Below are 25,804 nucleotides of genomic sequence, written 5' to 3'. Positions count from 1 at the left end.
GGGAGAAGCACCACTCAGACCCTGACCTGACCTCCATCACACGCCCAGGTGTGGAGCCTCAGGGCAACTTGAGCCCCACCACCATGGGCTTTTCCCTCGGGGCAGAGGGCAGAGCCGTGCTAGGCCGCCTGGCCCTCCTCTGGGCCCTCATGGTTCCAGGTGAGTCCCCGCGGCTTCCCCGGTGGGCCGAGCGGGATGCACCCGGAGGCTGCGGACTCAACCTGCCCTCATCTCCTCCCTTGCAGGTATCCAGCAGGAGATCAGGCTGTCACAGCGGTCCGTGATGGTGGGGTCCGCGGGTGGAGCTATGACTATGCCTTGCCATGTCAGTAGGTCTGTGGATTACGTCCACTGGTTCCGCCAGCTGGAGGGCCAGGCCCCTGAGAGGCTTCTCTATCTAGCCTTGTCCAAGCGGGATGTGCAGTGGGATTCAGTCCTAGGAGGTGATAAAGTCAGCGCAGCCCGCGGCGGGGATGGCAAGAGCTGCACCATGTCCTTGAGGAAGCTGGCGAAGAGCGACGAGGGACTGTACTACTGTGCTGCCTGGGGATCGGCACAGCAGTGTGCGCAGCCCCGGGATCTGCACAAAAAGCACTGAGACCCACTGCTCGCCCAGACCTGGCAACTGCCACCGCCTCCGGGTCCCTTAGGTTGCCTCGGGGTGATCTCTCAGTATCCTGATGACTCCCCCTACTCTAGGGCTTCTGCAGATAAAATCTGATGGGAGCTGAAGCTGACCTGGGTAAAAAGCTGTGCAGGTGGCAGGGACTTTTCCAAAGATCATCCAGTTCAGCTTGTTTGGAGCATTTGGAGGAAAATTTGGGCTGCTCAATCCACCAGCTACTAAACACATCCAGCTATTGAGCCCTTGAAGTGTATTTAGTTCAAGAGTCCAAGCTGAGATGGGCTGTATGTCTACAACACAAGCTATACATTGAAGATAGTCACGGAAAAAAAAAGTGGAATATCTCCTTACTTATTTTTATATTGACTTACTGTTGAAATATTTTGGATATCTTGGACTAAGTAAAAATAGTCCTAACATTCATTTTAAGTGTCCTTTTTTTAATGCAGAAGCCAAAACATTTTCATCTATGGCTTGAATTGGTGACTCACATTTATTTCTAACGGACAGCTCTGGTATTGACTGAAAATATAAAAATCCAACCATTTCCCATGAAGGATGCACAGATAAAATGTCACATAAATGGTTTCAATGGGTGAAGGACTGTCTAGATCTGCCACAAAATATTTGAAAGCTGAGCCTGGAAGTGTATGCCTGATTCCAGTCTCTAAGTTGTTCACCCATTGTTACCATTTTGTGGGGGAAGAGACAGCAGTTAGTAGCCCAGGAAACAATATTGGCAATGTCTCAGTGTCCTCATCTATCGGCATGCCTGGCACTCATGGGTTTGAGTTGATAAAAATCCTCATGGTGATGAAGTTAACCCTGGATGAGACATCAGGTTCTCTGCTTTACACTTCTCTTTGTTGTTGTTTTTTTTTAATTTAATTTATTTTCATTGACGTATAGTTCACAATAGCCCAAACATGCAAACAACCTAAACTTCCATCAGCAAATAAATGAATAAAGAAGATGTGGTGCATATACACAATGGAATACTACTCAGTCATAAAAAGGAATAAAATAATGCCATTTGCAGCAACATGATACAACCAGAGATTATCATACTAAGTGAAGTAAGTTAAAAATAGAAAGAGAGACACCCTTTTATATCACACATATGTGGAATCTGAAATATGGCACAAAGGAACCCATCTATGAAACAGAAACAGACTCAGGGGCAGAGAGAACAGACGTGTGGTTGCCAAGGGGAAGGAGGGTGGGGGAGGGAAGGACTGGAGCTTGGGATTAGCAGATGCAAACTATTATATACAGAATGGATTGGCAAAAACGTCCTATTGCATAGCACAGGGAGCTATATTCAATATCCTGTTATACATGTCTCCTTGAATGTCACCACAGATGGAATTTTGAGTGAATCTCTGGCTACTCTGCTCTCTTCTATAAAATGAGGAGGCTGAACAGCTAAAAGTATATGCCTCTGATCTCTGCATTTATAGCAAAATCACACAAATCACTTATCACTATATTCACTAACTTCTTATGAAAACAAGAAGAAGAAAAAAAGAAAGCCTGTTGTCACTGATTCTTCAACCCCCAAACAGGAAAGCCCTTGATGCTGCATGAGGGAGAGAAAGAAAATGTTTTTGAAGTTTAAGCTGAATTTAGACCCTTTTCAAGTGGAAATTCAAAGTTTATGTACAGCCTAATAGCAATGGTAAAACAATTAATAAAAGATTCCTAAACTCATTGTCTACCTCCCTGAGCTCTGATTTTGCGGTAAGAAATGTATAATTCATATATGCTTTCCTTCTGAAAGAGCCCAACCCTTCACTGAAGGCCTAATTCAAAGCTAAGATCCCCTGGTATGTGTTAGAGAAGGTGGAGGTAAAGGGGACAGAAACTTACTCTAGCTCTGTTTCATGTTCGTTTGCTTCATCTTCCCCATCTTGCTAATACAACTCTTTCCTATTCTTGCAGCCACACCAATGCCTGACTCCACAGAGAGTGAATTTTTTGAACTGGTGACAATGTGGCCGACAAGAAGAACCAGCTCGTCACCTGTGTCCTTACAGAGCTATTAGTACATGGTCCACAGTCCCTGGGAAGAGACAGCCCAGTGCCTCTGCTGTGAACCTCGACTATGGCGTGAACCCTATTCTCACCCCTCACTGACTCCAGCTTTTCCCTTATGAGCTCTGTGACCTTGAGCAAGATCTTCACGCTTTTAGGCACCAGTTTTCTCAGGTCTAAAACAGAATATAACCGTTCCAAAATGTCTCTCTCTTGGAATTATACCACTTAATGTCAGTTGCAACCTCCACAGTGATAGAGCTCTTTTCTGCATGAAAATCCTACTGAGACATATTTAGAAACCTAGCGTATATCTTTCTTGGGTCATCTCATTTTCAGGGTAATCACTGCCAGGATGAAAGAAATGGCCCCAAGACTGTCACTTACTTTGGGAAGCATTTCAGCTAGTCGTCTGCATTTCAGCTAGTCGTCTGCATTTCAGCTAGTCTGTCTCTCTCAAAGTGGGGGATGTAGGATGGCAAAGGCATGGCTGTATATTGTGCTGATGCCCCAGGTCATGTTCATTGAGGGCAGTGTGATAGAGTAGAAGAGTAATAGATTTTTACTAACTTTTAAAATCTTTATTGGTATATAGTTATTAACTTTTGAATCGAACTTTTCTGACATTAATTTTCCATACCTCTTTGGCACAGAAAAAATAGGACATTTACAGTCAGCTCCTTCCTTGCTCGCATTAGACGGATGTGGCTGCGCCACAGCCTTGACCATGAAGCTCCATCACAGAGTGCATACTGGGAGGCAAGGCTGAAATCTCTAGCACCCTATGACAGAGAAGTCTTCTGTCAGGAGATACCAATGATATCATTCAAGTCAAGGAATTAAGGGGATGCAAAGGGTGTACCCCAGTCCACATTAGGTCCCCTCAGTGGTATCTCTGTGATCTGCCTCTTTCCAAAAAGAGAAGGAGCAGAGAAGAAAGAGATCCAGGTCATGGATCCACTGAACTCCTGTGCTATGTCTGAATTGTGCTACGCGTCTTCCTTATAATGATGTGAGACATAGGTGTTCTTACTACATTTTCAGAGTTAGAACACGGAGTGTTAGATAGCAAATAAATCAAGCAGGTAATAGGCAAAATTAGAATTAAAATCACTTTGTTGTACACTTGAAACTGACCGAACATTGTTAATCAACTATATTCCAAAAGGAACTAAAAATTGTTTTAAAAAGAATGGAAAGCAGTATTGAATGATTCCCTATTCCCTTTGTAGCACACTGTGGGCACTTGGTATTACAGAAATGTTTGCATTCCAGCTCTATCATTCTCTACCTGATCATCCATCCTTATGTTACATCCTCATCTCTGTGGAGACTTGTTTCTTGGTTCAAAATACCATCATTTACATAAAAGGAGCTAGTGAGTATAACTGGTTTTGAAAATATAGTGTAAACACTATATTAAAGAATTACAGTTTATTTTAACATTTTTCTTTTGTACCAATAATATCGATCATATAGATTTATCTCCATAGGGAAGGCACTGTGCTTGATACATAAGGGATTTAACAACGACAGGGTGGGTCTGGAGCGGACTGGGGAAATCAGGGTCGGTCATGTCTCTCTCCTGGCAAATGGACAGCTTATCTGTGCTCAGAGGAGCATTCAGTTATTTCTGACGATTTATTTTTCTCTTTATCCAATTGAGTGGCTTAAGATTACAGAACAGCCTGGAAGACATTTCTTCTTTCATCATAAGAGAACTGGCCTTAGCTCTCAAATTTTGGTTTAAATAAAGAATCTATAATTTCAAGGAAAATAGTATTCTACAAATTTGTTCTTTTATCCTATGAAAGATAATAAGTCATCACAGAACTTGTGTTCTCATTTCTAATTATTGTGGTAAAGAATCATGTTGCCTGTCACTAATTATTACAGAAATGCAAATTAAAACAATGAAGATTCACCTCACACTGGTCAGAATGTATCATTAAAAAGTCTACAAATAACAAATGCTGCAGAGATGGTGCAGAAAAGGAACCCTCTTACACTGTTGATGGGAATGTAAGTGGCTGCAGCCACTGTGGAGAACATTATGGAGGTTCTTTAAAAAACTAAAAATAGAGTTGCCATATGATCCAGCAATCTCATTCTTAGGCATATATCTGGACAAAACTATAATTCAAAAAGATGTATGCACTCAAATTTCATAGCACCAATTATTTACAATAGCCAAGACATGGAACCTACCTAATGTCCACTGACAGAAGAATGGATAAAGAAGACGTGGTATATATACACAGTGGAATACTACTCAGCACTAGAAAAGAATTAAATAACACCATTCGCAGTGACATGGATGGGCCTAGATATGATATGCTAAATGAAGTCAGACAGAGTAACACAAACACCGTGTGATATCACTTACATGTGGAATCTAAAATATGACACAGATGAACTTATTTACAAAACAGAAACAGACTCACAGCTACAGAAAACAAGCTTATAGCTACCAAAAGGGAAAAGGGTGGGAATGGGATAGATTAGGAGTTTGGGATAAGCAGATACAAACTATTATATATAAAATATATAAACAACAAGGTCCTACTGTATAACACACGGAACTATATTTAATATCCTGTAATAAACATATTGGAAAAGAATATGTATATGTATATACATCAGTCAGTTCAGTTCAATCGCTCAGTCGTGGCCGACTCTTTGCGACCCCACGGATTGCAGCACGCCAGGCCTCCCTGTCTATCACCAACTCCTGGAGTTCACCCAAACTCATGTCCATCGAGTAGGTGATGCCATCCAGCCATCTCATCCTCTGTCGTCCCCTTCTCCTCCTGCCCCCCAATCCCTCCCAGCATCAGAGTCTTTTCAAATGAGTCAACTCTTCGCATGAGGTGGCCAAAGTACTGGAGTTTCAGCTTTAGCATCAGTCCTTCCAAAGAACACCCAGAACTGATCTCCTTTAGAATGGACTGGTTGGATCTCCTTGCAGTATATATGTATAATTGAATCACTTTGTTGTAAATGGTCTATTAAGAGCCAAACACTTTCCTGAATTTTCTTTTCTCTATTGTTTAAGATAAAAAAAAATATCCTTCTCCTTTCTCCAATAATTTGCAAAATATGTATTATTGGTTTTCATTTTAGAAACTAACAGCATTGTAAGTCAAGAATACTCTCCCTCCCCCAAAATAGAATTATGTTACTCAATGAATGGAGAACTTTGTCCACATTGCTCAAGTACACTTGAATTGGCAAATCTGCATTTTCAGTTACTGAAGAGTTTCCTCCTTTCAGAAATATATCCCCAAATCACTAACTGAGCAGCCCTGGTGTTTGTGAGAACGGAAGAGCTTTTCCTTTGATGTGAACTCCAAGCAGTTTCAACACAGATGAACACCTGGAAATTGTTTTAAAAATTCTTAATTCTTTGAATACTCTTCCTGGAAATATGGGAAAGCAGAACAAGTGGTTAACCTACTAGCGTCAAACTCTTCTTTTCCTGCTTTTATCCTTTTCATTGTTAATCAGTATTGTCAATGATTAGTCCACCATGCTGCTGCTGCTGCTGCTAAGTCGCTTCAGTCATGTCCGACTCTGTGCGACCCCATAGACAGCAGCCTACAAGGCTCCACCGTCCTTGGGATTCTCCAGGCAAGAACACTGGAGTGGGTTGCCATTTCCTTCTCCAATGCATGAAAGTGAAAAGTGAAAGCGAAGTTGATCAGTCGTGTCCGACTCCTAGCGACCCCATGGACTGCAGCCCACCAGGCTCCTCTGTCCATGGAATTTTCCAGGCAAGAGTACTGGAGTGGGGTGCCATTGCCTTCTCCGTAGTCCACCATGGAAAACAGATATTTGGGCCCACTGATCTGAGGAAAACTGATAAAATATCAGATGCCACAAAACCCATTATCAAGGATTTCCAAAAGAACTCAGAAGGTCAAATTGCCAGCCCAAAGTTGTTAAACTGCTAGTCACTTCATGAAGGTAGGAGAAGGCTGAGCTCACTGTAGGAGCCTGAACCAGTGTGACAGCTCAGGTTGGAAGATGTTTGGAGAAGGAACTAAGCTCATAGTAGCTCCCTGTGGTAAGTAACTTTTTTCTATTTTTACCTTATCATGAAAGACTGATAGCTGCTTTTCAGAAAGAATAAAAATAAAACTTACAACCCCCCTTATCTGACTGCCACATACTTGCCCTCAGCATGCAAAGAGCAATTTTGCAGCTAGTGGTCACTGTATATGGATGTGCATGGAAACAAAGCTACTTCCTGTTGTAAGCCACTGAAATTCATCTTTTAGAATACACACACACAAACATACACACATGCACAATAGACTCAGGCTAGATATTAAAATATTTTAAGGACCATATCTGTTTCATTGTTTCATTTATGTTTCAATATACTTACACCGTTACCATAATATGTCATTATGTCAGTAAAGTTGTTGGCAAAGTTTATGTCAGTAAAGTTTTTTTTGTAAAGGAATTTACAAAAAAAAAATCCTTTTCTTATAAATGGTTTATTAAGTGAGAAACATTTTAAATTTTCTATTCTGTATAGTTTTTCCCCAATAACCTTAAAACCTGTATTACTGATTTTCACCTAAGACCTAACAGCAGTGCAAACACAATTTCTTATAATAAGTGACTATATAACATTTGCAAATCCCACTTCTTAATACTCTAGTTTCATAGAGGGAAGCTGAGAGCAGTCATGACAATTCTTGCTGCATTGCTTGGAAATGGACCACTGTAATGGAATTTGTGAGCTCAAGCCATCTCAGCTCCAAAGTCCATGAAAAAAGTCTGCATGGTTGAACATCCTCACTTGCTCATTCTCTCAGCAAACATTTTTTGAGGACAGTTTCTATGTGGATGCTGGAGACAGAAGTGTGAACAAGACACAGACAGAACAAATCCCAACACTCAAACAGCTTATAGTCTAGTGGAAAAGCATTCTAGATGCTGGCTTGAGTGGGCTCATATTCAATGGCTTGTGGCTACCAGAGAAACAACAGATCTTGGATTGATGAACTTGTTTCTTTCTCAAATGATGTAATATTTGCCACAGTAAGTATTGCTTATAAAATTCATATATTTTATCTGTCCAAAGAATTTGATAAAATGACCCCAAATCATCCCATTAAAGAGAATAATAATAATATCAGCTACTATTTACTGAGGGCTAGACGTCATGATTTCATGCATTGGAGAAGGAAATGGCAACCCACTCCAGTGTTCTTGCCTGGAGAATCCCAGGGATGGCAGAGCCTGGTGGGCTGCCATCTATGGGGTCGCACAGAGTCAGACACGACTGAAGCGACTTAGCAGACATCATGATACGTAGTTTCAGTGCCTTATCTTTTCCTCAAAAGGAATCCTTGTCTTCCCATTCCACAGATAAGATAACTGAGGTTTAGAGAAGTTCAGGTGCTTGCCTAAAGTCACATAACAAGTTACTGTGGCAAATATTGTAATTCAGTAGAGACTTGTTTATTCCAAAGGACAGAGTCTGGACCATTACATAAGGTGAGAAAAATGAAGTCTAAGTTTTTATATTCTGAACATTTACTCCTCTGTAGCTTGATCTTTTAAATGGATTATTTAATTGACTTCTTAATTTGTAATAGGTTATAATTTGTATTATTGCTCATGTGTGAAGACAGTGCTTCTGTGTATTTAAATTGCGTGTTTCCAAAATTTGTTTGTGAAGACCTAAGATAGAAAATGCCATGTACAGGAAGGGCATGAAATAAGATCAAAGGCATTCAGGGAAGCAGGAGGGAAAAGGACTTCTAGCAGAAAGCACAGGTTAAGATTTTAATGCTCAAGGGTAGGAGAGTTATGTGTCTGCTCTAGCTCAATTAAAAAAGTGAATATAAAAAATAAAAAAATGAAAAGGTGGTGGAATACATACTTTTTATTAGCTGATAAAATAAGCACACCAAAATTTTTAATATGATTTGTTCTTACAACATAAAATTAGAAAAGGACTTAAATACAAGAAGTTAAGAGAAAAGTGAAATAAAGATGGGATATAGTCTTCAACATCCACTTTATAAAATGGAAGAAATGGTCTTTAATCAAACCCATTTATACTACCAGTTCATCAATGCTATGGATACCATAACATTTAATGCCATTCACAGATGGTGACCCTCAGCAGATAGGGTCAGGCAGGTAAGGTTTTCACAACCCAACATGAAAATAATAGGATTTGAGAACCAGGCATCCTACCATTTCTCTTATCATCTTGCCTTGAAGACCAAGAGTTGCAAGCTCAGTTCTACACATGAGCTGGAGAGAAGTCAGTCTGAGGCTGAAATTCCTAGTAAAAGCTTGGAAAAACATTAATTGTGCTGTTGATTGGGCAGGAGGGGGAAACCATTTGTTTTGGACAACAAAAGTGAAGTAATTCCATATACTGACTATACATATTAGGCTTTAGACAATGTTCCCTTATTGCTTCCCCGGTGACTCAGAGGTTAAAGCGTCTGCCCGCAATGCAGGAGACCTGGTTTCAATCCCTGGGTCAGGAAGATCCCCTGGAGAAGGAAATGGCAACCCACTCTAGTATTCTTGCCTGGAGAATGCCATGGACGGAGGAGCCTGGTGGGCTATAGTCCACGGGGTGGCAAAGAGTCAGATACGACTGAGTGACTTCACTTGTTCAATGTTCCCTTTGAGTTGCTTAACCCTGGAAATACAGTGGGTAAGACTAGACAAACAATTGCCTTTAAGGTGTGTGTATGAAAAGCACGTGCCCTATGACAATGGCGTTAAGAATTCCTGACATGTGGAACATAGCAGAAAGCAAACAAAGGAACGAATCTTCAGTTAATTGCCATAGACTCAGCTGCAACCCCAAAACACTGAATTCCCATCAGTAAGGGCAAGCCCTGGTCCCATGATATTAGAATATTATGTTGGAGCACACAATCAGCTAGTAATAAGAAATCACTAATAATAATGATAATAATAATTATTATGGTCTTTCTTTTCCATAGCATTTTTAATACAATCACTTTTTCAAATCTTATTTCATGTTGGTCTCACTTCAGCATTAAAAGGGATGTCGAACTGATTCACGCTTTTTACACTATGTTTTCAAATAAACAGACACCGAAAGCTTTAATTTACCTGATTAGCTCAGCCATGGAACCTGTTATGAGCAAAGTGAATCAGGACCAGAAACTTGGTCTCTTGTATCCCAGGCTGTCATGATTCCACTAGGATTTAAAGAACTCAGACAAGCTAGATTAGTCTAAAGTTTTTGCCACAGGTTGAATCACTGTGGAATTTAAACTACATGATCTTTGGTGGAGGAACAAAAGTTTTCGTCCAAGGTAAGTACCTGAAGAAGGGCATTTTTTGTCAAGATAGTGAAGGGAAGGTAAGAAACAAATTGGAATAATAGTTTAAAATGTTTGGGAAAATGGGAATGCGAATGGTGATTAGACGTAGGAGTTTAGGAAAGATATTAAAACAAATCCTTAGAGCATACCATAGACAACTGTGTACAAACATAGTCGGATTTGGCTTTCTGAACATGCGGACTTATATAGAGGGATATATGTGATCATCATGAAAGTGTTTGGTTCAAGGCCAAAGTTGGTTATTACAGGTAAGTTTTGTGAGCTGACACATTTCCTTTCCTGATGGCAAAGGGGTGTTTTCAAAGAACCTGGCTTTGGAGTCATCAGATCAGGATGTCTGAGTCTACCATTTCCTGTTTATGAGCACTTGGTCAGTTATCTTTGCCCTCAGTTTCTGAATCCACAAAATGGAATAGCCGTATGCATCCAGCAGGTATCGTATGAGAATTCAGTGAAACTGTCAGTAGTGTCCCTGACACACTGTGTAACACATCGTCGGGGCTGGATAGGTGTATCCACACTCTATTCAAATGCAAAGGGAAAACTGCACTCAGGAAGGAGAGTTGTTTGCAGCCAAAATATTGACAGAAGAGAAATTCTTCAGAGGATGCAGTTGTACTTCTAACTCCTTGAACAAAAAGTTATCTTACTGTCCACTCACACACACAAAATTGAATTGGGAGGTATTTGTCTCTCTTTAACAGACTGCTTTCTATTTGTCAAGAAAAATGAAGTTAAAATGTATTTGTTTTTATATTTGTTGTTCTATATGTTTTACATCTGAATCCTTTCACTTAATTGATATCATCTCTAACACAAACATTTATTGGCCCTTAACCAATAAACTTGGGCTTCATGATCATATTTATCAGAAAAATTTTAATTCATAAATTAAATGATCATGATGTGAAGTCAATTAAATACAGATGCAAAGGTCATAATGTAATTTGCTTATTTAAATGTGAAATAGTTGTAATTAATTTATAGAATATAAGGAAAAATAGTACTCTTAAGCAATAAAAACAAAGTATGTGATAGGAGAAATATACAGTATCTTACTATTATAATCAATAAGATACTATTTACACCATGAGTAAGGTGTATAAAATTAAACACATTAAGACCTAATTGTATTTACAACGTAAGTTTTAAAATGACCTCTGTTTGCTTACTTCTTTAGTAGAAAACTCAGGAATTTTGCTACAGAGTAAAAACTTCTCAAAAATTTTTTTCTTTTTCTTTTCAAATGAGAAGTTTAATTTTTCTGTTCTTAAGAAACTGCCCTCAGAATGATTAAACCAACTCTAAACTAGCTCAAAGAGAATATGAGTAAAGTATTTGTGTTTCATTTGGAAATAAATTGGAAAGAGTTTTAACATTTATAATTCCAACCATTACTTTAACCATAAATATATAATCAAGAAACATTCCAGCATTTAAGTGGGATCATTTATAAACTATGTTTTTGTTATATATGTTGACATCATGTCTATAAGAAATTCAGGAAGCATACATTTAATTTTTAATTATATGTATACTTTATTTTGGAGAAGGCAGTGGCACCCCACTCCAGTACTCTTGCCTGGAAAATTCCATGGGCAGAGGAGCCTGGTAGGCTGCAGTCCATGGGGTTGCTAAGAGTTGGACATGACTGGGCAATTTCACTCACTTTTCACTTTCACGCATTGGAGAAGGACATGCCAACCCACTCCAGTGTTCTTGCCTGGAAAATCCCATGGGCGGAGGAGCCTGGTGGGCTGCAGTCCATGGGGTTGCTAAGAGTCGGACACCACTGAGGCAACTTAGCAGTAGCATACTTTATTTAGCAGGTGAAAACACAGTAAACCATGGAACTCTAAAGAAGTTCATCAATCTTATAGGGTAGATTTAACACTGGGGGAGATACAGAGTCAAAATACTGGGCATTCTTAATCATGCTTAAACTTGAAATTTCAAAAGAAATTGGTAAAGAATTGTGCTTTGGTAAACATTCTCTAAAGTGAATCAAAATTCTGATAAATGCATTACTTGATAAGGTTTATATAAAACATGCCAGAAAATTATACATTTTTAATAGAAGTTTTGGAAATATTGCTGTTTTGTTTCCAAATTCAAGTCCCCCACAATCAACTCCTCCACTCAAAAATCTGCAAGTTTTCAGATCTGAAGGTCAGATGTTATATAAAATTAGAAACCCACCAGAAGAATCCCATCACTTCAGAAACAGGCAGGTGATCCACATTTGAAGCTGTAAGTTCAACATCACAGATTGTCAAGTACACAGGGACACTAATTCCCATTATAAAAAATGACTGTATATTGTTTAAAAATACAAATAAATTTCCTACTGACATTTATTTATATGAGAAGTAAGATCAGTTCAGTTCAGTTCAGTCGCTCAGTCATGTCTGACTCTTTGCGAACCCATGAACCGCAGTACACCAGGCCTCCCTGTCCCTGTCCATCACCAACTCCCGGAGTTTACCCAAACTCATGTCAATTGAGTTGGTGATACCATCCAACCATCTATCTCATCTTATGTTGTCCCCTTCTCCTCCTGCCTTCAATCTTTCCCAACATCAGGATCTTTTCAAATGAGTCAGCTCTTCGCATCAGGTAGCCAAAATATTGGAGTTTCAGCTTCAACATCAGTCCTTCCAATGAACACCCAGGGCTGATCTCCTTTAGGATGGACTGGTTGGATTTCCTTGCAGTCCAAGGGACTCTCAAGAGTCTTGCCCAACACCACAGTTTAAAAGTATCAATTCTTTGGCGCTCAGCTTTCTTTATAGTCCAACTCTCACATCCATACATGACTACTGGAAAAACCATAGCCTTGACTAGATGGACCTTTGTTGACAGAGTAAGATAAATATGGTTCATTCCAGGGTAGTTAAATGGAGTTCCACAGAGTTGCAAAACATGAGGATGAGTTATGTGGCCAAAGAGAGCACAAGTTACAAAACAGGATAGGAAGGGAAAGCAGTGGAGAGAGGAGAACTTTCCTATACTGTTGGTGGGAATGCAAATTGGTGCAGTGACTATGCACAACAGTAGGGATGTTCCTTAAGAGACGAAAAATAGAGCTACCATATGATCCTGCAACCCCACTCCTGGGCATATTCCCAGAGAAAAACATGGTCTGGAAAGATACAAGCACTTCTATGTTCATAGCAGCACTATTCACAATATCCAAGAACTGAAAGTAACTTAAGTGTCCGATGACAGAAGAATGGATAAAGAAGATACGGTGTGTGTGTGTGTGTGTGTGTGTGTGTGTGTGTGTGTGTGTGTGTGTGTGTGTGTGTTCTGGAATATTGCTTAGCCATTAGAAAGGATGAAACAATGCCATTTGCAGCAACATGGATGGACCTAGAGATTGTCGTACTGAATGAAGTAATTCAGACAGAGAAAGAGATAAATATCATATGATATCTCTTATATGTAGAATCTAAAAAGAAATGATACAATTGAAATTATTTACAAAACAGAAACCAACTCTCAGACTTACAGAACAAACTTGTGGTTACAGGGGGGAAGTGTGGAGGGAGGGACATTTAGGGACTTTGAGACTAACATATACACACTGCTATATTTAAAATGGATAACCAACAAGGACCTACTGTATATAGCACAGAGAAGGGAACTTTGCTCAATATTCTGTAACAATCTAATTGGGGAAAGAATTTGAAAAAGAAGAGATACATGTATACGTATAACTGAATCACTTTGTTGTACATTTGAAACTAACACAGCATTGTTAATTAGCTATACTCAAATATAAAATAAAAAGTTTGCAAAAAGAAAAAAGTCAAAGATTCTCACCTCTAGAGAAAGTATCAGAGTTACCCGGACTTCTCCCCCATTCTCATTCCCACCACACACCCAAACGCTTCATTTTTAAGCATAATTTTATTTTTTTAATTTTTGCCCTTGCTGCATCTTCTTTGCTGTAACATGGGCTTTTGTCTTTTCAGAGTGGGGCTACTCTTCACTGAAGTGCGGGCTTCTCATTGCAGTGGCTTCGCTTGTTTGAAGCTTGGGCTCTAGGGCACAGGGCTTCAGAGTTGCCGCGCAAGGGCTGAGCAGTCATGTCTTCAGGGGTCCAGAGCACAGGCTCAGTAGTTGTGGTGCAGGGGCTTAGGTGCTCGAGGCCTGTGGGATCTTCCGGATCAGGGATCAAATGTGTGTCTCCTACACTGGCAGGAGGATTCTTTAGCACTGAGCCATTAGGGAAGCCTATCCATCCACTTTAAACAGGCTCCACTATGATAGAACAAAAGAGATGTTAAAAAATAAATGTGTTCATGAATTTTGGAAGGAGATAAAACTCATACCTCATCTTACCATATGGAAAAAGAACAAAGGCCAACGTGTGATCCAGGTTCTACTACGCTAGCTGTGACTTTGGTCAAGTTACATAACCTCTTGAACGTCTCTTCCTACTGAAAATAAGGATAGTAAGTCCCTCACAATCTACTGTGAATGGAAACCATGGCGAGCACTAGTTCAGTGACATGTTTTCTTCCTTTTATTACACGCTAGTTTATTCCATGGTTCTCCGTGTTTCTCTAATAACTATTTTAAATTCTTTTCTATCTCCCTCTGCAGATAAAAACCTTCCTACAGATATCGTCCCCAAACCCACAATTTTTCTTCCTTCAATTAATGAGGTCAACCATCAACAGACTGCAACATATCTTTGTCTCCTGGAAAATTTTTTCCCTGACGTTATTAAGGTTTCTTGGAAAGAGAAGAATGGCAAAAGAGTTCTGCCATCCCAGCAGGGAAATACCATGAAGACCAATAACACATACATGAAGTTCAGCTGGCTGACAGTGACAGAAAACTCCATGAAGAAAGAGCACATGTGTATCGTCAGACTTGAGAAAAACGCAGGAGGAAAAGATCAAGAGATTCTTTTTCCTGCAGTGAATGAAGGTATGTGAATAGAAACATAAATATAAATATAACCTCCTTTGGGCTTCCCTAGGGGCTCAGTGGTAAAGAATCCATCTGCCAATGCAGGAGACATGGGTTTGAGCCCTGGGTTGGCAAGATCCCCTGGATTAGGAAACACAAACCCACTCCAGTATTTTTGCCTTGGAAATTCCAGACAGAGGTCACAAAAAAAGGTCACAAAAGAAGAGTCAGACACAACTTAGCAGCTAAACAATAATAACCTCTCAGAACACAGTGTTTCAAAGACAATACCCCAACTTTTCTGTCAAGTCAAATAAACACATCTTTCTAAGATGTTGTTGTGTTTAATGGTAGCATAAATGTCCTGAAATTTCCACTAGAATTAAAATAGTAGAGTCATGGGAACATTAAAACAAAAAAGAAAAAATATTTTTAAGCTTTCTTAGCCTCAGTTTCATCTTCCAAAATGTTACAGTCACAATGATGATTTTAGGGTCTTTGTGTGGATTAAATGAAAGAAAATATATGAAAGCGTCTAGCAACTTAGTGCACAACAAATTTGCAAAAAGAGATTCCACTTTTGATTGTCTTGGTTGATCAGGAAATAAGAACATTTATATATCTTTCAGGAATGCTCTACTCACCAAGCAAAGTCATTCTCACCTTACTCCTGCTTTTACTCAAAGTATAAGTCAGAAACAGTGGGTTATTAAACGACACAATGATGTTGTTATGAGGAAACCAGATTGCAGTTCAACAAAAAGTATTGAGTTGGCTAAAAAGTTTATTTGGGTTTTTCATAAGATGTTATGAAAAAACTTGAAAGAACTTTTTGACCAACTGAAGAGAATAATTTATTGCTGCAGTTTTATTATGGTCTTAGTTAAAATTTGTACTTTATTTACTACCTTGAATTTAACATTTGTAATTAAAGATGGGTGAGACTAAAGTGTGCAAACTTATTCCCACTGTACATAATGAATGTATAACTTGCCATTAGAAAAGGTCTTTCAAGATACTTTTACTGTAGCCCTAGCACATGCTAGGTCTGGAGGGATGTGTGGATGGACACACTTGGGTGAATTATTGTCCTAGGGAGGATGCCCTGCAGTCAAGAGAATATACACTTTTCTGGATGTCTCAGGGTCACTCGTGATCCAGGCATGATGTCCCAAAAGCAGCCCCTGTGAGCAGATGTTAGACATGTCCACACAGGGGGGGCAAAGTGCTGGGTCTATCTTGACCTAGACAGTGGTCCTCTAACTCACTGGACTCGGGGCTTAACATTCTGAGTAATTCACCTAACAGACCAAAGGCCACAGAGTGCACATCAGAGGAATCGTTTTGTGCTTTTCTCTGTGGTTAGGAAGCCTTTTTAAGCAGTGGGAACCAAGCACATAAAATGTGCACAGATGTTTGCTGTGCACTAGTTTGAATTTCTGAAGTAAGTCTTTATCTTCTCTGATTCTTAGTTTGTCCAATGATCAAATCAAGCTTGAACATTTGCCTTGGCTTTGTCCTGGGACTGCAATGAAGAGCAAATGAAATAAAGTCAGCAAAAAAATTGCATTCTAAAACATAAATGGGTGTATTTATTCATGCATCTACTGTTATTATTTATATTCTTTCATTAAGCTAATCAAAACTAAGATTATAGAAACTGCCCTAAATCTCTATTTCCATTCATTCTACTCTAAGAAATACATGATAAACAAATTTGCTAAGTGCAGTTTAATATAATCATGGTTCTAACTGTCCTATTAGGTTTTAACTTTTCTGGGATTAAGGAAAAATAAAAAGGGTAGTAAGTCTCATGGTGATAATTATCAAAAAGGAGACAAGTTCCCTTTTATCATGTGTGATACTTGGCACTTAATTTCTGAAATAAATGTTTTCCATGGATTTCATGCCCATATAGCTAAAGAGGACATTTCTGTAAATGTCACTCTTTGACTCTTTGCGACACTATGGACTGTAGCCCACCAGGCTCTTCCACACATGGGATTCTCCAGGCAAGAATACTGGCATGGGTTGCTATTTCCTTCTCCAGGGGATCTTCCTGACCCAGGGATGGAACCACTCTTTAGTAAATTTCTAATGCTATTTTTGGGAAGTTTCTTGTTTTTGATAAAAGTTAAGAATATTATATGGGCTTCCTTGGTGGTTCAGATGGTAAAGAATCTCCCTGCAATGCAGGAGAATTGGATTCTATTCCTGGGTTGGGAAGATACTTTGGAGAAAAGAATGACAACCCACTCCAATATTCTTGCCTGGAGAATCCCATGGACAGAGGAGCCTGGTGGGCTAGTCTATAGGGATGCAGAAAGTCGGACTCGACTGAGAGACTAACACTTTCACTTTCAAGAATAGTGTGTTGTTGTTCAGTTTCTCACTTGTGTCTGACTCTTCGCGACCCCCATGGACTGCAGCATGCTAGTCTTCCCTGTCCATCACCATCTCCCAGAGCTTGCTCAAACTCATGTTTATTGAGTTGGTGATGCCATCCAACCATCTCATCCTCTTGTCCCCTTTCTGTCCTGCCTTCTATCCAGAATCAGGGTCTTTTCCAATGACACGGCTCTTCCCATCAGGTGGCCAAAGTACTGGAGCTTCAGCTTCAGCATCAGTCCTTCCAATGAATATTCAGGGTTGATTTCCTTTAGGATTGACTGGTTTGATCTCCTTGCAGTCCAAGGGACTCTCATGAGTCTTCTCCAACACCACAGTTTGAAAGCATCAATTCTTTGGTGCTCAGCCTTCCTTTTAGCCCAACTCTCACATCCATACATGACTACAGGAAAAACCTAGGTTTGACTATATGGACCTTCGTTGGCAAAGTAATATCTCTGTTTTTTAATACACTATCTAGTTTTGTCATAGCTTTTCTTCCAAGGAACAAGCGTCTTTTAATTTCATGGCTGAAGTCAACATCCACAGTAATTTTGGAGCCCAAGAAAATGAAGTCTTTCACTGTTTCCATTGTTTCCCCATCTATATACCATGAAGTGATGGGACCAGATACCGTGATCTTCTTTTTTTTAATTTTAAGTTTTAAGCCAACTTTTTCACTCTCTTCTTTTAACTTCATCAGGAAGTTCTTTAGTTCTTCCTCACTTTTTGCCTTTAGGGTGGTGTCATCTGCATATCTGAGGTTATTGATATTTCTCCTGACAATCTTGATTCCAGCTTGTGCTTCATCTAACCTGGCATTTCACGTGCCACATTTCATACTCCACCTCTAAGTTAAATAAGCAGCTCTAAGTTAAATAAGCAGGGTGACAATATACAGCCTTGATGTACCCCTTTCCCAATCTGGAATCAATCTATTGTTTCATATTCAGTTCTAACTGTTGCTTCTTGATCTGCATACAGGTTTCTCAGGAAGCAGGTAAGGTGGTCTGCTATTCCCATCTCTTTAAGAAATTTCCACAGTTTGTTATGATCCACACAAAGGTTTTAGCATAGAAGTAGATGTTTTTCTGAAATTCTCTAGCTTTTCCTATGATCCAACGTACATTGGCAATTTGATCTCTGGTTCCTATGCTTTTTCTAAATCCAGTTTGAACATCTGGAATTTCTTGGTTCATGTGCTGTTGAAGCCTAGCTTGGAGGATTTTGAGCATGACCCTTCCAGCACGTGAAATTATTGCAATTGTGCGGTAGTTTGAACATTCTTTGGCATTGCCCTTCTTTGGGACTGGAGTGAAACCGATCTTTTCCAGTTCTGTGTCCACTGCTGAGTTTTCCAAATTTTCTGACATATTGAATGCAGCACTATCACAGCATCATCTTTTAGGATTTGAAATGGCTCAGCTGGAATTCTATCATATCCACTTGGAAGCACAAATCATGAAGTGATTTTTGAAGAGATAGAAAACTATCAGGTCCAAGTTCTTTGACCAATCTTGACTGAGAAACAGGGCTTAGTATACACTGCAGTTTATGCTGAAACTTTTCATTTTTTCATCTCAATCAATTCATAGTAACAAGAGGCTTGTTCATCTTTAATGAATATAGTCACTGCAAGCAAAAGAAGTAAAGTTAAAAATTTTTTTGGTTGTCCTGGTCTTTGTTGCTATGTGCAGGCTTTCTCTGGTTGCAGTCAGTGGGGACTACTCTTTGGGGTACTTGGATTTCTCATTGCAATGCTTCTTGTGCTATGGAGCACGGGCTAAGTAGTTGTGGGGCGTGGGCTTAGTTGCCCTGTGGCATGTGGAATCTTTCAGACCAGAGACTGAAACCATTTCCCTGGATTGGCAGATGGATTCCCATCCACTGTACCATCAAGGAAGTCCCAGAGAGTTTTAAGACACATTAAGGTCAGTTCTTGAGGATGATTATATTAATATTTTCACTCTTGGCATTTACTGCAAAGCCTTTACACCTCACATTCATTTTTTATAGTGAAAACTGATCTCGATGAGGGCATAAAATAGCATATCAGAACCAAATCTATATGGATAAGAACATATCCAGAAGAAAAGGAATAAGCCAAACAACCACTGTGACTCTGTTTTCCTGGATCCATTTTCTTTTTAAAAATATTTATCTTTGTATGTTCGCCTTTTAACATTGTAGATAAGTACAGCTTTTACTTCAAGTTTTATCGAGTCAGAAAACTATAAATGCAATTTGGCTGATTTTTTTTTGTATCTGGAATTTTCTATCCCTGGAATTGCACTGAAATGTTGACCTCCTATAATAAATGAGGTCACTGATAAGAATAATTAAGATATCTGGAAAAGAAGATGCTTTTAGTGTCTACAGTAGTAGAATTCTGTTGTTCATTGGTTACTTTCTTTCTGTGGCTTATTTACAAAGTACTTTACACAGGCCCTGTCTCATTTAATCTCTCACAATGATCCTTTGAAAGCTGGCTCTGCCATCACTGGTACCATTGGTACAACTCTCTGTCAGTCACTTTCCCTCTGATCCTTATTTCTTCTTTTGTAACATGGAATCCTCCAAAATATACTTCACTCCAGTGTCATTGGAAGATTAAAGAAGGTAACACATGTTAAGTAGTTAAGCTAGTTATAGTTGCTCACTAGCTATTAGCCTTATTAATACTGTTTTCATTATGCTCACAAACACCACAAATGCAGAAATCACGTGGATGAGTCAGGGATACTGAGAACATGTGTGATATGAAAAGGTGTGACTGCTTTCCTTTGCTTAGAAGGGAAATTTACCTGAGCCAGACTCCCTTGAACGTGGGATTCTGTTGCAGATTCTAGGATTGGATGTATTCATCTTGGGAACACCTTTTCATGTCAGCAGTGGACGCTGAAGATGTAGAGCAGCCACTTTTTCTGTTTGCCTTTCTGCAAATATTTCTTGAAATTGTATTTTGGACAGACATTGTCATGTGTAGGAAACAATATATGAATTAGACCTACTGAATTACATAGTGTCAGATGAACTATTTCTGGATTTGTAGAGCTCGTATTTTAATCTGTCAGGAGATTATATATATAATATATATATATATGCTACATGCATACATACATATATATGTTACACATACACATATAAACACACATGCACACTGTCAAATAATGAACATGAATAACTGACAATACTTTCTCTCATTTATTGTAGTTTTCAGCCCAGTTGTCGCTACTACTGAGCCTCCGGATGATTGTTTGCAAGATGAAAGTGGTAAGTATTTGTGTATGTTTGCTTTTATGTTGGGCTTCCCTGGTGGCTCAGTGGTAAAGAATCTGCCTGTGATGCAGGAGCCACAGGAGACATGGGTTTGACCCCTGGGTCAGGAAGATCCCCTGGAGGAGGGCATGGCAATCCACTCCAGTAGTTTTTCCTGGAGAATCCCATGGATAGAAAAGCCTGGAGGGCTACAGTCCATAGGGTCTCAAAGAGTCGGACATGACTGGAGCGTCTTAGCAGGCTTGCCTACACCTTTATGTTAAGCTGTAGTATTTTTTTCCCTTCTGATTAATTAACTTCTTTTGAATTTCTTTGGCTAAAAGTAGAAAAGAACAAATATCTGGAATGGTGATGCTAAAAGTTTTCATAGTTTTAAGAACCGACTGACTTGTCTCTCAGCACATTATATATATATATATACATATATATATATATATATATTACACACTTATATATACATACATACACACACTGTCATAATGGGCGTGAACAATTGATTAATATTTGCTCTCATGTCTTCTAGAAGTCACTGATACTGATTTTACAAAAGTTTGTTCAAGAGGTGAAAGTGGTAAGTTTTTGTATATATTTGCCTTCATGTCATCCTATAGCATTTTCCTTTCCTCCTGATGAAATTACCTTTTGAATTTTCCTGGTTTATGGTAGGAAAGACCAATTATTTCTGAAACTTTAAGATTCATACATTTGATCAGTATCTCTCCTGTCTCTATTGGCAGATTTTATATGTGTGTGTGTGTATTGTGTACATATATACATATGCACAAACATACATATACATATATATCATGTATCAAATAGTACGTATGAACAATTGACTACTATTTTCTCTTCTAGAAGTCACCGATTCTACAAAAGCATGTCTGAAAGATGAAAACAGTAAGTTTTGTCTGTATTTGCCTTTATGTCATGTTATAGCACTTTTTTCCTCTAGATAAATTAAACTTTTGAACATGGTTTAAGGTAGAAAATCAGAAAGTCTGGATATTGCAAAATAGACTGCTACATGGTCTATAAGGAAATCTTAAGTAAGTCTATTATATATTCTGTTACACTGTCTATATATTTTAGGCTACACATATTTTAAGTAAATCCAACATTCTGTAAGAGTCATCTTAACACAATAAACACTGGTTTTGGTGTGAGATGACTCTCAATCAGAGGATGCAGTGATAGGCTCTGAATTATTCAACAATGGGCTTCACTCAATTGTGCAGCTTTTGATTATAGTGACTATGCAAAAACGATACCAAGTTGCTTTTATGTATGTTGAGTCTTTGGTTGTTGCTAGTACCTAATAACATAAACTGATGCTTATAGAGAGTTTCATATTCTTACAGACAGCTTTATACTATGTCTCTCATGTATTTTAAGTATGATTTTTATAAAGCTCCTAAGAGGGCATATATTCAGTTCAGTTCAGTTCAGTCGCTTAGTCATGTTTGACTCTTTGTGACCGCATGAACCACAACATGGCAGGCCTCCCTGTCCATCACCAACTCCCAGAGTCCACCCAAACCCATGTCCATTGAGTTGGTGATGCCATCCAACCATCTCATCCTCTGTTATCCCCTTCTCCTCCTGCCTTCAATCTTTCCCAGCATCAGGGTCTTTTCCAATGAGTCAGCTCTTCGCATCAGGTGGCCAAAGTATTGGAGTTTCAGTTTCAACATCAGTCCTTCCAATGAACATTCAGGACTGATCTCCTTTAGGATGGACTGGTTGGATCTCCTTGCAGTCCAAGGGACTCTCAAGAGTCTTCTCCAATACCACAGTTCAAAAGCATCAATTCTTCTGTGCTCAGCTTTCTTTATAGTCCAACTCTCACATCCATACATGACCACTGGAAAAAACATATTAATTTCCCCCCATTTTACAGATGAGGGCAATGAGCTAAAATTAATTAAGTCCCTTGTACCAAGTCTCACAGCTAGATCTGGAATTTCAACCTAGGACATTTGAATCCCTCCTCTAAGACCCTGATATAGAGTAAGAAATCCAAAAACCAAGGCCTTGACACAGTGGACATCTGGCCAGGGGTGTAAGTGCCTGGGCTTCCAACTATCACAGATTACAGTTCTTTGGTTGCATTAATGTGGGTATATTACTTATATCGCTAAACAACAGAATCCTCACCTGCCAACAGGGAACAATTACACCTAACTCAGTAATCGAAGGGGAGTGCTTCCCTGGTGGCACAGACAGTAAAGAATCTGACTGCAGTGTGGGAGACCCGGGTTTGATCTCTGGGTTGGGAAGATCAACTAGAGAAGGGCATGGCACCCCACTCCAGTACTCTTGCCTGGGAAATTCCATGGACAGAGGAGCCTGGTGGGCTACAGTCCATGGGGTCGCAAAGAGTCAGACATGATTGAGCAACTAACACTTTCACTTTCAGTTATTACAGAGACAAGGTCACCTATGTGGAATGTCTCCATAGGGTATCCATTTAGCTGGCACAGGATCAGTACTAGTTGGTGGCCCCTTCTCCCTGCATGAAGGTTCTTAGTGAATTTAGAAGCACTGGCTCCGGTCCTGCTGATCCCTTTTTCATTCCCAATGTGTCAGGAGGCCTGAAACTCAGCTAACACCTGACCTGACACACACCATATACTAGTGATTTTGGAGTTCTGACTCTATAAAGAGAGAAATTTCCACAGGAACAGACTTCAGCCTTGTGGTTCATTTAGCCAAGTCAGATCCATCATCACTGTTGTTAATTATTCCTTGACATCATATATTTCTTGTAAAACTTCAAAGGAGAGTAAACGCAATTAGCCTATAGCATCACAGCCATGATGAGAGATAGGACAGACAGGTGACTGAGGCATGAGCGCCTAAACTTTCTGAGAATTGGGCTAACCCCTCTCTTCCATTTTGCACAATGTTCACTTTACCACACCCTGCCCCACCCACTGTAGACGCCACCAAATTTCACAGATCATAACCTGATCGTAATCTCACTGATGCACAAGGTGTAATCCATCAGATCCTTCCAAACCCGTGATTCGACTTGATATTTATGCCAAATATCAAAGGTCTGGGGTATGCACTGAATGTGGAGATGCAGAACTACATGACAGCTAAGAATGTGCTCATTAAAATCGTGCCGCTGGGACTGAAATGTGGTTCCTGGTACTTTCTAAATGTGTGACGTCAGGCAAATTACTCCTCTCTGTCCTCAGTTTATTTGTAAAATGGGGGTTGAAAATAATGATCTTACAGGTTATCGTAAAAATTAAATAAGATTAAAAATTTGCATGCAAAGCTCTCAGAAAAGTGTTTAGCATTTGGCTAGTGGTTAATGAATATTACTCGTTATTTTTTAGACATATGGCAAGGGTGAAGAAAATGCTGAAAGCAATTTATCACAAATGACTTTCCCTACTGGACTCCATTAAAAATATAACCATACTTTTTAATATTTTGGAAGGTTCTAGTGAATTTAGCTGAGGTTGTTGACTTGAACTGTGAGCTGAATTCTGAGCTGTCCTGGTGGTGGTGGTTGTGATGATAAATGTTTACCTTAGGGTTTGGTGTTACAGGGGTGTCATGCTAATGTAGACGATCATAAGTAAATAATTGTGACCACACCTCTTATTGGGCTTCCCTTGTGACTCAGATGGTGAAAAATCTCCCTGCAATGCGGGAGACCTGGGTTTGATCCCTGGGTTGGGAAGATCCCCTGGAGGAGGGCATGGCAACCCACTCCAGTACTCTTGCCTGGAGAATCCCCATGGACAGAGGAGCCTGGTAGACTACAGTCCATGGGGGTGCGAAGAGTCGGACACGACTGAGTGACTAACACACACACACAGTGTTAGGAAGTGTGCCCTATCCTTTTGAAAGAATGGGTAATAATCACATGGCTCCTCCTAGATACCGTGGAGCTGCAGTTGGCGTACAACTCTGCTTACTACACCTACCTCCTCCTCCTCCTCAAGAGTGCCATCTACTTTGTCACCACCTCCTGCTGTGTTTTTAGGAGAACAGGTGTCTGCCATGATGGGAAGAGCTCGTGACACAGGGGACAGCAAAGGGACCAATTTCCCTTCTTCACCTATTGTCCCAGAAACTCTCTACTACAGACCTAGCCAGGCTTGCTTTCTGGGTTTGGGTTATTTCAGATGTTGTGTGTAATTTCTATCATTGTGTAAGGGTTTTTCAAACCACTGGGCAGACGGTTTTCCTCTGTAACAAGGAATTCTGCCATGACTCAAAGGCACGGCCCAGGGCTAGTCCAGGGGAGCCTCCCCCACCACTTTCCCCACAACCTCATCAGCTCCTCTGCACCCCCAAGTCCTCATGCCCCTCTGAGCACACACAGCGGGCAGTTCCCTGTTTCCTCCTTGAGCACCTCCACCGAGACCACGGCTCTGATCTTCCCTGTCACACACCCTGGAGATGCTGGCTTTGCTACTTGAATCCTGTACTTTGATTTTCACAATAAGCACAATAAATTTTTAAAAAGAAATCAAAAGTCCCTTTTTGTCTGTGTACTTTAATTTCACGAAATCTAATCAAGGTGAGAAACAGCAGGACAACAGTGATATCAAATTCAGTTCTGCTTATAATAATGGCCAACACCACATTTCTAGGTCTTTCCCTGTGACTGTGGTCATGGTGCTCTCTTTGGGGCACTGGCTCCAAGGGGACCCACAGCCAAAAGAAGGTGCCCGGTTCCTTCTCTTTCAAAGTCACCAGATTCAGACTCATTGGTTTGAGATGTTCCTATGGCAACAGTGTGACTGACACCAGCATGACTTGCACTTGTGTGTGTTCAGATCCGTAGTAGTGCCTCATAAGCACTGCCTCCTGCTCCTCACATTAACCCCATGAGAACTGCACCAACACCAGAGGGGCACTGGGTGGAGGGTACAGCATGAAGACTCTGACCCCTGAGGGCCTGGATTTGAACCCTGGGTCTGTATTGGTATCTGTGTGACCTCAGGTAGCCATGTGAACTCTCAGTACCATCATTTCCACATCTGTGTAACAGAGTTACAGCTCTGTCTCCTGGAACATGAGGAGCAGATATGTTAGTGATGCTTGGACCATGCACGCCCTCAGCAATGTTAGCATCTACGGTCTGTAGCTCTACTGCAAGTCGGTAGATGCTACACATACACGGAACTGCCAAGAATCACCTGTAATCTCATGCCCCTGCGGACAAGTTGGA

General features: G+C 40.0%; 1 protein-coding gene and 1 gene segment (V, D, J or C); one reads left to right on the top strand and one right to left on the bottom strand.

The window, feature by feature from the left end:
* Positions 1–25,105, top strand: LOC101108647 (T cell receptor gamma constant 2-like). The segment is given in 8 exon segments: positions 1–159; positions 246–549; positions 9,935–9,987; positions 14,629–14,958; positions 20,542–20,601; positions 21,131–21,178; positions 21,463–21,504; positions 24,505–25,105. Coding segments are annotated over 8 exon segments (1,056 nt in total).
* Positions 11,817–25,804, bottom strand: part of STARD3NL (STARD3 N-terminal like) — a 77,094-nt gene continuing 63,106 nt past the window's right edge. For both annotated transcript variants that reach the window (XM_012176754.4, XM_042248567.2), the window contains one exon: positions 11,817–16,465. The gene's annotated coding sequence lies outside the window, so the exon portion shown is untranslated. The remainder of the gene's footprint in view (positions 16,466–25,804) is intronic.

The sequence above is a fragment of the Ovis aries genome, chromosome 4 (genome assembly GCF_016772045.2).
Source record: "Ovis aries strain OAR_USU_Benz2616 breed Rambouillet chromosome 4, ARS-UI_Ramb_v3.0, whole genome shotgun sequence".
In the NCBI taxonomy this organism is placed as follows: Eukaryota; Metazoa; Chordata; class Mammalia; order Artiodactyla; family Bovidae; genus Ovis; species Ovis aries.
Note: the sequence above shows the minus strand (reverse complement) of the source record. Positions and strands in the feature narration are given on the sequence as shown.